The 15,000-nt window shown below is 47.9% G+C and overlaps 1 protein-coding gene across 5 annotated transcripts in view; it reads left to right on the top strand.

Annotated features, from left to right (window-relative positions):
• Nucleotides 1–15,000, top strand: part of ttc28 (tetratricopeptide repeat domain 28) — a 52,873-nt gene that overhangs the window by 21,137 nt on the left and 16,736 nt on the right. For 3 of the 5 annotated variants that reach the window (XM_042059807.1, XM_042059806.1, XM_042059808.1), the window contains 5 exons: nucleotides 8,759–8,906; nucleotides 9,292–9,564; nucleotides 10,178–10,308; nucleotides 10,942–11,449; nucleotides 13,931–15,000. The exon at nucleotides 13,931–15,000 is cut by the window's right edge and continues 15 nt beyond it. In XM_042059807.1, coding sequence (XP_041915741.1) covers nucleotides 8,759–8,906; nucleotides 9,292–9,564; nucleotides 10,178–10,308; nucleotides 10,942–11,449; nucleotides 13,931–15,000 — 2,130 coding nt within the window. Of the gene's footprint in view, nucleotides 1–2,048; nucleotides 2,126–8,758; nucleotides 8,907–9,291; nucleotides 9,565–10,177; nucleotides 10,309–10,941; nucleotides 11,450–13,930 lie in introns of those variants that run through there. The other 2 variants (XM_042059810.1, XM_042059809.1) reach the window with 1 other exon arrangement.

Here is a 15,000-nt window from a genome sequence, read left to right as displayed (position 1 = left end):
TTGGCCATCTGGTTCTCCCGTTCACAGTTTGCTCAGTCTGACAATGGCCAGAGATTGTGTTTCCCTCTTTTTTGTTGAATTATTCAGCAGTGGATCACAGGGTTTGGTTGACTCTACTTATTCCTCTGTGGTCCAGCAGGAGAGGGCTGACCTTAGACTATCACAACACGCACACACACACACACACACACACGCACACACACACACACACACACACACACACACACACACGGCTGTCCTTAGAGTATCAACATCTGATCTGTAAGTACTTAGGCCTACTGTATAGAGCTGAGCTTATTCAGCCGTTATACATTAATGAAGTCGGAACGGCAAGTATTTTGTATTTTTTAAAGAAGAGTTTTGACAGAAAAATCAACATTTCCATCATGTCATTATAGACCAGGAGACCAGAGTTTCGGTCTCCATGACAACTGGATCAGTCACCTCTGCCTATGTCCTGGGGCGAGTTTAGTGGAGTGGGCGGAGTCTAATAATTAACCTAATTTACCACTAACTCCACACACCCAGCGGCTACCGGGGTAACAGCTTATTCTTTAGCTCAGCTAACACAATTCCTTCCTGTGTCTTTGACAGTACCCTGAAGGCAGTTCAGCTTTTTGAGCCAAAACTGAAGAGTCAGAGTCTGTTGCTTCGAAAACACCAATTTTCACACTCGTACACATCAAACACCACACACACACACACACACACTCTCTCTCTCTCACACACACACACTGTTGTTACTGTGAACCAGGTAAACTTGGAGGGAAACCTGATGATTCCTCAATGAAGATCCTGATAGTTTAAATAGATTGGTGCTGATAGTTCTGCCCATAGTAACTGCACTGCGTGATTGACCACACTGCACCTCAAATGGCCCAATGGGAGGCCAACGGGCCAGAGGACAGAGGGCAGAGCGCAGACAACCTGAGCCCTGTAGTGGTACCTCACAGCCCTGCCGGCTGGAGTCTGGTTACTCAGTACTCTTTCTAACAGTGACAGACAGACTCAGAGAGAAACCCGGTCTGTCTGTCAGTCAGTCAGTCGGTGTGAAGAGTCCTAAATCCTTCTCACACACCTTAGATCCACTGCGACCTTTCACCTCAGTCTTACATTATTCAGTGGACTCACATGAATATACTTGGATGAGGTTAGCAAGTCAAGAGGGAAAGTGGTTGGTGTGGTTGGTTTACTCAACGAGGTGGAAAGGAGAGGAGAGGGAAATAGAGGAGAGATGGAAGTATTGTGGGTTTTATGACCCAGCAGCTAGGAGTCAGACTGCCTCTGCCTCTCTCCCACCATCTCCTCAAAGCGCAACATGAGCCGTTAAGAAAGCTATTACTACTGTAGTCTTTAGCTCTCAAGTCAGACGAACAGCCCTTGCAGGATTCACATCTAACTTTTCAGGACACTATCATGAATGGGATTTTCCATCAAAAAGCACACCGCTCTTGTTCCAAGCGTTTGAATGTTGCGTTTTGTTTCTATGCCGCCCACTCTGAGATGTGGTGAATGGAATTACGTTGTCTCTCTGGTATTTGAAAGGACTTCGTTACTTGGAGTGCCGATGTGTTTTCTTGAGTAAAGGATGTGCTTTTGCTTCCAGTGAACTATTTAAGTTTTGCCGCCTTTGGTTAATATGAACTCCGTTGTTAATGTTCAGACATTACTTTGACAGCGATTAACATTAATCAGAGAAGCAATGCAAGGTTTCCCCAGGTGATAGCCTACTGTAGGGACAGTACAGTGTCGTCTTTCTCCCGTAGATACTTCCAGATTTAAATGTCGATATTTTTTTTTCAATTTCACCTTTCTGCTCCGATAGCACAATACGGGACAAAACTTTTACCTGATGTACTCTGAGGATGAAATATCAGACGGCGGTTCCGTCCCGTCTTCATCGCTTTGGGTGACTGCAGGGTGCTTGCATCCTCGCGCAGACAAGTCCCTGCTACACTGGAAATCGCGGCACTCGCAACAAGCGAAGCTCAGCACTCCGGTGAATAAGCGCCTCTCCGCGGAAGCTTTTCGCCTGTGAAGTATTTTGAGTTTAAGGGGTCGTGTAAGGTTCGGATGCTGACCATTTTGGCCTACAAATATGATGAAATGGCAGCCGCGGAAGAAGGTAAGAATGTCTGATGTCGCCGTAAGGTAGCTAATTTGACGTTTTGCTTGAAAGAGTGGACAGCATCCAGCGCATTTTGGATTTAAGTGCTGTGTGAGATATTGTGGTGGTTCTGAGATCCAAATTGTGTTTGAGTTGACAAACAGCGCAATTGGGAGTCTGGTGGCAAGCGGTAACCTGATGATGCTGCGAGCAGATTGCGTTAGGTCAGTCTGGCGCAACGATACTTTTGACCCAGAAAGGATTCCTGTGTAAGGTTTCTGATCAGATGAGTGATTTTAGGAGCACCGTCACCAAAAGTCATGTGGTGTAGTTGCCTGTCTGTTCTATCTTCTCTCTTTAATTTGTTATCGGTCTCTCCTCTTCTCTCTGTGTCCTCTAAGCAAATTAATTACAGAACAGTGTCCACAGTGTGTGTGTGTGTGTGTGTGAGAGAGAGAGAGAGAAAGTGTGTGTGTGTGTGTGTGTGTGTGTGTGTGTGTGTGATTTAGAGAGATAGGTAGAAAGTGTAGGTGGGCGTATATGAGCTCTATTGAATTGCCTGAGACTGCTGGATTAGATTATGGTAATATTGCATAGGTATCTGCTCTTCAGCAGCACAGGCTGGTGTGTATGCACTGGAGGTTTGCGTGTGTGTGTGTGTGTGCTGTCTGGACATAGTGGTCCGTCTCCTTACAACCTCAGCAGATTGTTGCACTCTCACGTTACAGTTGTATGTCACACAGACACACACACACACACACACACACACACCACTCTTACTTGTGTGTGTGCTCACACACTAACCCTTGAGGTCAACATTGTGTATTTCCTGCTTGATGATGAAAGTTCTTGTAAGACAGATTGTTTGTGTCTGCAGATATTTGTGTGTGTGTGTGTGTGTGTCTGAGTGTGTTTCTATGATCTGGTCATTGTGTGTGTGTGTTTGTGTGTGTATTGTGTGTGTCTCTGTGTGTGTTTGATCAGGTATTGGGTGTTTATATTTCTGAGTGTGTGTAATCTAGTCAGCCCATGCCTCCCCTGAGGAATGGGGATCCATCACAGAGACCAGAGGAGCTGGATGAAGGTCTGTGTGTGTGTGTGTGTGTGTGTGTGTGTGTGTGTGTGTGTGTGTGTGTGTGTGTGTGTGTGTGTGTGTGTGTGTTTGAGATGGAGAGAGAGATGAACTGGCAGTGTCACTGTGTGTTTTGGATGTGCATGTGTGTGTGTGGTCATTGTGCTCTCGTTGTGCAGGAGCTGTTGATTTCCTCAGCTGTTATCTAAACATGGGCACTGAATAGAGGGAGGAGAAATGGAGAGAGAGAATCACAGAGAAAAAGTGAGAAAAATACACAGTTGGCCATGGTATGGTTGGGTTTTGAGAGAGAGAGAGAGAGAGAGAGAGAGATGTGTGTATGTGTATGTCTGCGAAAAAGAGGGTTTTAACTCTGGTAGGGCTTGGTATTGAGAGAGAGAGAGAGAGAGAGTGTGTGTGTGTGTGTGTGTGTGTGTGTGTGTGTGTGTGTGTGTGTGTGTGTGTGTGTGTTTGTGTGTGTGTATGAAAAAGCTCTGGTAGGGGTGGGTTTTGAGAGAGAGAAAGAAAGAGTGTGTGTGTAAATAAAGGGGTTTTGGCCCTGGTAGGGCTGGTTATTGCCTGCAACATGAGGCCACAATGATATGTATCGCAATACATATCTGAATAATGACCATGATCATAACAGAATTCACATATCTGAATAATGACCATGATCAATACATATCTGAATAATGACCATGATCATAACAGAATTCACATATCTGAATAATGACCATGATCAATACATATCTGAATAATGACCATGAGCATAATATAATTCACATATCTGAATAATGGCCATGATCATAACAGAATTCACACTACAGCTGTTCTTTATAATTCATATCTAGCAGCGAAGGCAAAGCCTTAAGGGTAACACTTCAATAACTTAAAAACACTTCAATTGAGGCCCACAGAGATCTTAGATCTGACATTTATTTCAAATCTGATAGCTATTAACAATAATTATTTATTATTATAATGTATTATTATTCATGAATTATTAATTATTTATTATTATTTAACATTAACTTTAAAACTTCAAATGAACTTTTCTCTTGCTTTTATTTTTTTGATGCCATATTGATACAGCAGCATCTACACATCAATATAGGAGTATGTCATGATCGCAATATCGATACAGGAGTATGTCATGATTGCAATATCGATACATGAGAATGTCACGATCGCAATATCGATACATGAGAATGTCACGATCGTAATATCGATACATGAGTATGTCACGATCGTAATATCGATATTTCGAGCACAGCCTAGTGGATCATCTCCCTTCTCCTTTCTCTTAGACGCTTAGTCAAGACGGGCGTTGTTCTCTCGTTTCCTTTCTTCCACCTTCTATCTCTCTCCCTCTCTGATATCTTATCTATCCCCTCCTTCTTAGATAGATAGATAGATAGATAGATAGATACTTTATTTATCCCGAGGGAATTTTAGACAACGACACCACTAAGGCACATATAACACAACAAGTTTATAAGAAAGGAGTGTTAAATGCCCCCCTCTCTCTCCCTCTCTCTCTCTCTCTCTCTCTCTCTCTCTCTCTCTCTCTCTCTCTCTCTCTCTTCCATTCTGTCTCTCTCTTTCTTACGTCCTCTTTCTTTCTCTGTCTACCAGCCCCTCTTTTTGGGGTTTTAAAGTATGAGGCAGTCAGTTTTATTGGTGCCCCTGCATACTATGTGAAAATGAGGCGTGAGTTTTAGGGTTTGTTTTTTGCCTTGCTTGTTGTTGTTGTTGTTGTTGTTATTGGGGTCAGATAATTGTGATAAACGTATAAGTGCCATTAAGGAAGAAAAAAGGCCACACTTTGCATAAAAAACGTGTTTATTGCATAGATGCGTTTCGGCTTAGCTAAGAATAAGACAAGAGATTGTGAGGTGCTTCAGTCGATCGGAGGACACTTTTAAAGGAAATACGGCAATTTTTCACAAAGATCTCTGTGTCTCGAGGTCACAGAGTACTGTCAGTACGAAAGAAGGGGGGACACGATTTTAAAGATTTCCCCAAAGTGTAGCACTGTAGCTATCGTAGTACTGTGGGGTACTTGGCGACCTTGGAAACAGAGATCTGTGTGAAAAATCGCTGGAGTTCTCCTTTAAAGGGATGGTGACTGGCTATGCTTGCTACAGACTGGTTAGCGATATTGTGAAAAATCACTGGAGCTCTCCTTTAAAAGGATGGTGACTGGCTATGCTTGCTACAGACTGGTTAGCGATATTGTGAAAAATCGCTGGAGTTCTCCTTTAAAAGGATGGTGACTGGCTATGCTTACTACAGACTGGTTAGCGATGTTGTGAATAAGCGAGGTGGAGCTGTTTGAATAAATGTCTTGAACAAATAATTTCTAAAGAGATCAGAGTGTGTGGCTAACGACGACATCGTGACATTGTCTTCTGCGTTTTTGTAAGAGGATGGAGACGATGGGAAAAGATTGTTTAAAGGGTGAAGCGGAGGGGCTTCTGTCCAGTGTGTCCTTGGTGTGGAATGTGTTTTCATGGTATGGGTTAGGTCTGTGTCTTCCTGTCTGTCTGCCTATCTGTTTACCTGTCTATTTAGCTGTCTGTTTTAGCTGTCTGTCTGTGTGTTGGGCTGTCCATCTGTCTGTCTGTCTGCCTATCTGTTTACCTGTCTGTCTGTCTGCCTATCTGTTTTCCTGTCTGTGTGTCAGTCAGTTGTCTGTCTCTTTACCTGTCTGTCTGTCTGTCTGTCTGTCTGTCTGTCTACCTATCTGTTTTCCTGTCTGTGTGTCGGTCAGCTGTCTGTCTCTTTACCTGTCTGTCTGTCTGTCTGTGTATTTATCTCACTCATTGTCTCTGCTGTTGTACTTAACGTTCAGCTATATTTTGATGTTGTTATAGTAACCCAATCCGATGTTCCCCACTTAATGTTTTGTGTGTGTGTGTGTGTGTGTGTGTGTGTGTGTGTGTGTGTGTGTGTGTGTGTGTGTGTGTGTGTGTGTGCGTGCGTGCGTGTGTGCGTGCGTGCGTGTGTGTGAGTGTGTGTGTGAATCTCCTTGCAGTCCTTAGCCAGAGCTGCAACCCTGAGTCTGACCCAAAAACTGTACAGTTGCCAGGCTGGGCCTGCAGGAAAATACTCTATGGGAAAACACTGGTGTGTGTGTGTGTGTGTGTGTGTGTGCATGTGTGCGTGTGTGTGTGTGTGTGTGTGTGTGTGTGTGTGTGTGTGTGTGTGTGTGTGTGTGTGTGTGTGTGTGTGTGTGTGTGCGCGTAGGTGTGTGTGTGTATGTGTGTGTGTGTGTGTGTGTGTATGTGTGTGTGTAATGATAGGTTTAAACCAAGTAGCCATATTTACATTTTCTTCTGCTGTGGGATGGGTGGAGTGCAACCAGTGTGTGTGTGTGTGTGTTTGTGTATCTCTCACTCTCTCTCTCTCTCTGTCTCTCTCTCTCTCTCTCTCTCTTTCTCTGGTGATGTTAAACTTGGGCAGTCATTCTTGGGTGATGCAATGATGTTACTGAGACTGTGTGTTTGTGTGTGTGTGTATGTGTGTGCGTGTGTGTGAGAGAGAGAGAGAGAGAGAGAGAGAGAGAGAGGGAGAGAGAGATGATCTGACAGTGTCACTGTGTGTGTTGGATAGTGAAAGACAGACAGCCAGACAGGCCCTTAAGGCTTCTCATCAGTTACTCCATGGCCTACATTCTGTAAGAGGAGACAGGAGATGGAACGGACATCAAACAAGACTTCTGCATTGCCCCATTTAACTTTCCCATTGTTTGTTTATGTGTGTGTGTGTGTGTGTGCCTGTGTCTATGTATATGTGTGTGTTCACCTTGATAGTCTCATTTTGGGCTTTTCTCTGTTCTATTACATACGTGTGTGTGTGTGTGTGTGTGTGTGTGTGTGCACGTGTGTATGTGTGTGTGTTTGTGCCTCTGTGTGTTTTCTTGCCCTTGGAGCTGTCAGGAGTTTTAGCAAGATGTGCTGCTATATTAAGACGGTTGCACATGTTGTGAATTATTGTGCTTTCTAAACCAGTGACAGGCATGTGATTTCCCACAAACTTTCAGGAAGCTATGAATGGCGGAACAATGGGCAAGCATAAGGAGAACTCTCTCTGCTTTATATTGAAAGTGCTCTCTCTCTCTCTCTCTCTCTCTCATCTCTCGCTCGCTCTCCCTCCACCAAACCATCAAACAGCCCCAGGTGATACAAAATGCAGCAGCTAAGGTTCTAACTGACCACATGACTCCAGTACTCAAATCCCTGCACTGGCTTCCAGTAAATCACAAAACCTACTTTAAAAGACTGCTGCTTGTTTATAAATCACCAAATTAGACAGGGCCAAGTGATCTAGCAGACTTGCCTCAGCAGTGCACACCCTCCAGACCTCGCAGGATACACAATAAATATTTGTTTGGCGAAAACCCGCTGTCAGAACTAAACATGGTGAAGCAGCTTTTAGCTGTGATGCGGTTCAGCAATCAAAAATGCTCCAACTGCTGCCAGTTTCAAATCTAGACTTACGTAAGGCTAAACTGTCATCACATGATTTCTTGCAACTGATCAAATCCACTGCCTTTTAATCAGATGTACTCTGCAATTTTATGTCTTTTAATTATTCTATATCATGTACTTTACTTTTTTAAACTATTAACTATCGGTCTTTAATGCTTTATTTACTATTCTTGCTTTTGTTTATGTAAAGCACATTGAATTGCACCTCTATGATATAGATGAGGAGTGGTGTCACACTCATTTTCATCCCAGGCCACGTCAGCATTAAGCACAATTTTCAAGTGAATAGGCTACTTTAAAAAGCAAGCTCTCGCGGGCCACATACAATGACGTAGCGGGCTGCATTTGGCCGCAGGCCTTGAGTTTGACATGTAATACTATAAATAAACTTGCCTTGCCTTGCCACATAAAAATATAAACATACAAAATAACATCTTGGCTAATAGCAACAGGTTTGTTATTGTTGCCATGCAACAGTGTTGGTACCAAAGATTCTAGAGCGCTACGCTCCGCTCTAGAATCTTTGGTTGGTGCTAGTGTTTGTTTTGGTACGGTAGGGTGGCGGGTCAGTTCTAGTGCAGAACAGTATCAGGAACAACAATGACAGCCACCACAACAAACAAACAAAAACACACACAGAGTAAAGTGGTGTGTGTTAAAGGGTTGTCCCTCAGGTGAAGGTCGGATGTCATGTGTCTGAGATGAAGAAAAATAGATGTGATTGTGTCAAATGATGATAATGATGGTGGCGATGATGGTGACTTCACTATCACTATCTGAGCAAAGTAAATATGTCATCATCACGGGTAATGACTTACATGCTGTTGTGATATATGTGCTGTATATGTGTTGTTAACATCTATGTGGGTGGGGTATGTGGTAACAGGGTGGTGGGTGAAGAACCGTAACTGTGTGTACCTATGTATTTCATGTCGGTGAGGCTTGTATGGTATGTGAAAACAAATTTCCTATAATACAAATAAACAAACTAAACTAAACATTTTTACATTCTCTCTCTTCTTCCCTTCCCATCCTCTCTTTTTTCTTTCTTTCTTTCTTTCTTTCTTTCTTTCTCCTCTCCACCAGGCATACTTCCGACAGGGTGTGGCCCTGCAGTACCTTGGTCGCCATGCCGATGCGTTGGCAGCGTTTGCGTCTGGATTGGCTCAGGACCCCAAGAGCCTTCAGCTGCTACTGGGCATGGTGGAGGCTGCCATGAAGTCCCCACTGCGCCGTATGTACCTCAGACTCAGAGAGTGTGTGTGTGTGTGTGTGTGTGTTTGTGTGCGGTCAGGTGGTCTGTATTCAGTTTCAGTTGCTGCATCTCTTACTGCTGAAACTGACCCAGTCTCTGGCCACAGGCTGGGACTCTCAGGCTCTGTGTGTGTGTGTGTGTGTGTGTGTGTGTGTGTGTGTGTGTGTGTGTGTGTGTGTGTGTGTGTTTGTGTCTTTGTGTTTGCATTCTGGCCTCAGGCTGGGACTCTCCACTCGTGTTCTGTGTGGCGCTCCTGACTTATTCTTTGTGGTTCTAACGCATTCTTTGTGGTTCTAACGCATTCTTTGTGGTTCTAATGCATTCTATGCGGTTCTAACGCATTCTTGTGGTTCTCACGTTCCAGAGTCGCTGGAGCCCACCTATCAGCAGCTGCAGAAGATGAAGCTGGATAAGAGTCCGTTTGTGGTGGTGTCTGTGATTGGTCAGGAGCTGCTGGGCGCCGCCCATCACGGCGCGTCGGTGGTGGTGCTAGAGGCGGCCCTCAAGATCGGCACCTGCAGCCTGAAGCTCCGCGGGTCGGTCTTCTCCTCCCTCAGCTCTGCCTACTGGTCGCTGGGCAACACGGAGAAAAGCACCGCCTACATGCAGCAGGACCTGGAGGTGGCCAAAACCTTAGGTGAGTTTGGAACCAGAACCAGAACCAAAACAACAGGAATTAAACCTTTTGTGAGCTCAGAAGGTCTTGAACTTAAAAATAACATCAAAAAGCTTGTGTGGGCTCAAGATTGGGACTAGAACTGAACGTTTGTTGAACTCAGGAGCAGAGCTAAACCCTAGAGGAATTATGGACAGGACTAGAACAAAACCATAGGGGACCTTAAGAATGGGACTTGAACTAAACTTTTGATCATCCAGGACTAGAACTAAACCTTGTGTGGGTTCTGAACCAGAACTAAACCGGAGATGAGAAAATGCTGTCCTGTCAGACATTCATGTTAATTCACTAGATGGTGTTCGTAGTTGTGATCATGTAGACTGTGTGAATGGTCAGTAATGTTTGTATATGTTCATGTGACTTGTGTATGTTGTGTGTATTTTGATTTTGACCCCTCACTGGATCAAAAGAGTATATATACTTATTGTATGACTTGTGTGTGTATTGTAAGCATCATTTCTTTGTTTTGTGTGTAGAAGGAATGCATTTTTATGTTTGAGTTTGTGTTTATGTTGTCTGTGTTGTCATGTTTGTATTTGTTGTTTATCTTATGTGTGTGTCTTGTGTTCCGCAGGTGACCAGACAGGAGAGTGTCGTGCTCATGGAAACTTAGGCTCCGCCTTCTTTTCCAAAGGCAACTACAGAGAGGCTCTGACCAATCACAGACACCAGCTGGTGCTCGCTATGAAGCTGAAGGACCGCGAGGTGAGCTGTGTATGTGTGTGTGTGTGTGTGTGTGTGTGTGTGTGTGTGTGTGTGTGTGTGTGTGTGTGTGCGTGTGCGTGTGTGCGTGTGTGTGTGTGTGTTGGACTAGAGGCCACAGGAGTGGGCCAAAGTCATTTGGAGTGCTGAGATTGTGCTGTTGCTGTGGTGATCAATACTCTGCTTGTCAGAAAGATGAATGGAGCAGCGGGAAGTCTATTTAATAACAGAGGAGAGTGTGTGTGTGTGTGTGTGTGGGTGTGTGTGGGTGTGTGGGTGGGTGTAAGTTTGTAGTGAGTGTTGTAGGGATTGTGTACAACAGTACTCTGGTTTATATTGCACAACATCACACACACACTCACACACACATGCACAGACACACACACACACACATACAGTACACTCTCTCTCACACATACACACACACACACACATACACTTACTCTCTCTCTCACATACTGTACACACACACACATACACTTACTCTCTCTCTCACAAACACACACACACACATCCACTCACTCTCTCTCACACACACACACACACACACATACACTCACTCTCTCTCTCACACACATACACACACACACACACACACACTCACCCCTTCTCTTTGTGTTCCTCTGTCCCGTCCAGGCGGCGTCCAGTGCTCTCAGTAGCCTCGGCCACGTGTACACAGCCATCGGAGACTACCCCAACGCCCTGGCCAGCCACAAGCAGTGCGTCCTGCTGGCCAAGCAGTCCAAGGACCAGCTGTCCGAAGCGCGCGAGCTGGGCAACATGGGCGCGGTCTACATCGCCATGGGCGACTTCGACAACGCCGTGCAGTGCCACGAGCAGCACCTGAGCATCGCCAAGTCGCTAGGCAACCAGCGGGAGGAGGCGCGCGCCTACAGCAACCTGGGCAGCGCGTACCACTACCGGCGCGACTTCGACAAGGCGCTGTCGTACCACACGCGTGTGCTGGACCTGGCCGCCGCGCTGCAAGAGCGGCCCATCCAGATGCGCGCCTACGCCGGCCTCGGACACGCCGCCCGCTGCATGCAGGACCTGGAACGCGCCAAGCAATACCACCAGAGCCAGCTGGGCATCGCCGACGAGCTCAAGGACCAGGCCGCACAGGGGCGGGCATCCTCCAACCTGGGTAAGGGTCAGAGGTCAAGGGTCAGAAGGTGCACTCGCTACAACCTAGTTAAAGGTCAGAGGTCAAGGGTCAGGAGATGCCCCTCGTCCAACCTGGGTAAAGCGGAGTGCACATCAGCAGCAAAATGTACACCGACACTTTCTGTCACTTGCGGCGCCCCCCCCCCCCCCCCATAGTGCTGCTGACGAGCATTCCATAAGCGATGGATTACATGGAGTGTAATCCATTACATGGATGGAGTAGCACAGACAAAAATAAAGCTGAATTTTAATCCACAAGGCGGCGGTGAAAGTAGTTGAACACCGAAAGCGTCTTGTGTCACACTCTGGTGCTGGTGTGTGGTCCACTTAAGGTCAGAGGTCAAATGTCTAAGGAGATGATGCACCTTTTGTGAGCTGGCTTTAGAGGTCAAAGGTCATGGTGCATCTCTTCTAACCTGAGTGAGAGTCAGAGATCAAGCATCAGATGATGCACTTACATTGACCTCAGCCTGGGTCTGGAGATGCACCTCTTCCAATAAAGTAGTCAAAGGTCAAATGTCAAGATATGTCTTCTTCTAGCTCGAGTTGCTGCAGCCAACAGCTTCAGGCAGCTACAGTGCTACACTCTGGGGGCATGAACATGGGGCAGCTACAGTGCTACACTCTGGGGGCATGAACATGGGGGCTCATGAACTCTACAAAAGTAAAAGTAGACCTGTTTAAGGTTAGGGTGCGGTGTGGTGTGGTGTGGTGTGGTAGGGTGAGGTAGGGTGTGGTGTGGTGTGGTGCGGTGTGGTAGGGTGAGGTAGGGTGTGGTGCGGTGTGGTAGGGTGAGGTAGGGTATGGTGCGGTGTGGTAGGGTGTGATAGGATGAGGTCAGCAGCTCCTGGCTATCCCCTCAGCTCATCTCTTATTGAAGAGAGAGCTCACGTTTGGCCCTGAGCACAGGCAATTTGAGCTCTCTGTGTGTTTCTGCTGAAAGGGCAGTAACATGAAGACTAGTCCTATCAGCAGCATGGGCAGACACACACACACACATACACACACACACACACACACACACACACACACACACACACAGGTGAGGATTCTAAGAGCTTTTGCTGCTCAATTCTCCCATATGCCACACAATGAAGTCAGAGTAGAGTAGAAGTCAGAGTAGTTCCCTCTCATACCAAAGTCAGAGTAGTTCCCTCTCATACAAAAGTCAGAGTAGTTCCCTCTCATACTAAAGTCAGAGTAGTTCCCTCTCATACTAAAGTCAGAGTAGTTCCCTCTCATACTTAAGTCAGAGTAGTTCCCTCTCATACTAAAGTCAGAGTAGTTCCCTCTCATACTAAAGTCAGTCAGAGTAGTTCCCTCTCATATTAAAGTCAGAGTAGTTCCCTCTCATACTAAAGTCAGTCAGAGTAGTTCCCTCTCATACTAAAGTCAGAGTAGTTCCCTCTCATACCAAAGTCAGTCAGAGTAGTTCCCTCTAGAGTGGGAAGAGTTGGTGGGAGGAGGTGGGAGGGGGGGGGGGGGTTGGAACAGTTGGGGGAGCTTGTTTAGAGCCTGTGTTCTGTTCTGTGTCCTCTTGGAGGGGGGGGGGGAGTTCTCTAATGAGGTGTTTTAAAGAGCGCCACTGTCTGCATTATTCACTGTGCAGAGCTCTCATCAGAGCTGCTGGAGGCAGGGGAAAACTGTGTGTGTGTGTGTGTGTGTGTGTGTGTGTGTGTGTGTGTGTGTGTGGATGCTTCTCTGTGTGTGTGTGTGTGTGTGTTTCTGTAAGTGTTTGTGTGTGTGTTTGTTTCTGTAAGTGTGTCTGTGTCTGTGTGTGTGATAGTTTTTCTTGCTGTCATTTAGCCCTGGGATGCAGGCGAGGTTATTTTCAGAAGCCCCAGGCTGCATGGATTCTAATTACTCCCACTTGAGACAGAGGCTGTGTGTGTGTGTGTGTGTGTGTGTGTGTGTGTGTGTGTGTGTGTGTGTGTGTGTGTGTGTGTGTGTGTGTGTGTGTCTGTGTCTGTGTCTGTGTCTGTGTCTGTGTCTGTGTGTGTGTGTGTTTACACTCTGATCAGAGTTGTCTTGGTAAGTTCTGCAAACTCCTGTCAACAGGGAGCTCTGGAACTGAGATGATTGACAGAAAATAACAATGATGATGCATTCACTGGAGACCAAAGTTGAAGTTTCTTCTCCTCCCCTCCCCTCTCCTCCCCTCCCCTCCTCTCTCCTCCCCTCCCCTCCTCTCTCCTCTCCCTCTCCTCTCCTCTCCTCTCCCTCTCCTCTCCTCTCCTCCAATCTACTCCACTCCCCTCTCCTCTCCTCCTACCTTGTATTCCTCTCTTCTCCTCTACCTTACTTTGTCCCTTCTTCTCCCCTCCTCTCCTCCCCTCCCCCCCCTCCTCCTCCTCTCCTCTTTCCTCCCCTGCCCTCCCCCTCCTCCTCCTCTCCTCTTCCCCCACCCCTCCCCCTCCTCCTCCTCTCCTCTTTCCTCCTCCCCTCCCCTGCCCTCTCACAGGCATAATCCATCAGATGTGTGGGGACTACGAGACGGCCCTGAAGCTCCACAAGGCCCACCTGGCCATCGCCCAGGAGCTCAGCGACTACGCCGCCCAGGGCCGTGCCTACGGCAACATGGGCAACGCCTACAACGCGCTGGGCGCCCACGAGCAGGCCGTGCGCTACCACCGGCAGGAGCTGCAGATCTCCATGGAGGTGAGCGACCGCGCCTCGCAGGCGTCCACGCACGGCAACCTGGCCGTGGCCTACCAGGCGCTGGGCGCCCACGACCGCGCCCTGCAGCACTACCAGCACCACCTGGGCATCGCCCGAGAGCTCCGCGACGTCCAGAGCCAGGCGCGCGCCCTCGGCAACCTGGGCAACTTCCACTGCTCACGTGGCGAGTTCGCCCAGGCCGTGCCCTTCTACGAGCAGTACCTGCGTCTGGTGCCCGACCTCCAGGACATGGAGGGCGAGGGGAAAGTGTGCCACAACCTGGGCTACGCCCACTACTGCCTGGGCAGCTACCAGCAGGCAGTCAAGTACTACGAACAGGACCTGGCACTGGCCAGGGACCTGCACGACAAGCTGAGCCAGGCCAAGGCCTACTGCAACCTGGGGCTCGCCCACAAGGCCCTGGGGGCGTACGCCCAGGCCGAGGAGTGCCAGCGCTACCTGCTCTCGCTGGCGCAGTCGCTGGGCAACGTGCAGGCGCGCTTCCGGGCGCTCGGCAACCTCGGCGACATCTACGTGTGCAAGAAGGATGTTGCCGGCGCCGTCCAGTTCTACGAGCAGCAGCTGGCCCTGGCACAGGCGCAGCAGCAGCAGGGTGGCAGCGGTGGCAGCGGTGGCGGCGGAGACAGCGACCGGCGCATGGAGGCGGGCGCGTACGCCGCTCTCGGGGCTGCCCACCGCCTGCTGCAGCAGTACGAGCGCGCGCTGGCCTATCACACGCAGGAGCTGCACGTGCAGCAGCAGCTGGGTGACCTGCAGGGGGAGCTCCAGGCCCACGGGCGCCTGGCCGCCGTGCACATGGCACAGGGGCACTACGAGCTGGCGCTGCGCTGCTACGAGGACCAGCTGCAGCTG

The sequence above is a fragment of the Alosa sapidissima genome, chromosome 13 (assembly GCF_018492685.1).
Source record: "Alosa sapidissima isolate fAloSap1 chromosome 13, fAloSap1.pri, whole genome shotgun sequence".
Taxonomy (NCBI): domain Eukaryota; kingdom Metazoa; phylum Chordata; class Actinopteri; order Clupeiformes; family Clupeidae; genus Alosa; species Alosa sapidissima.
Note: the sequence above shows the minus strand (reverse complement) of the source record. Positions and strands in the feature narration are given on the sequence as shown.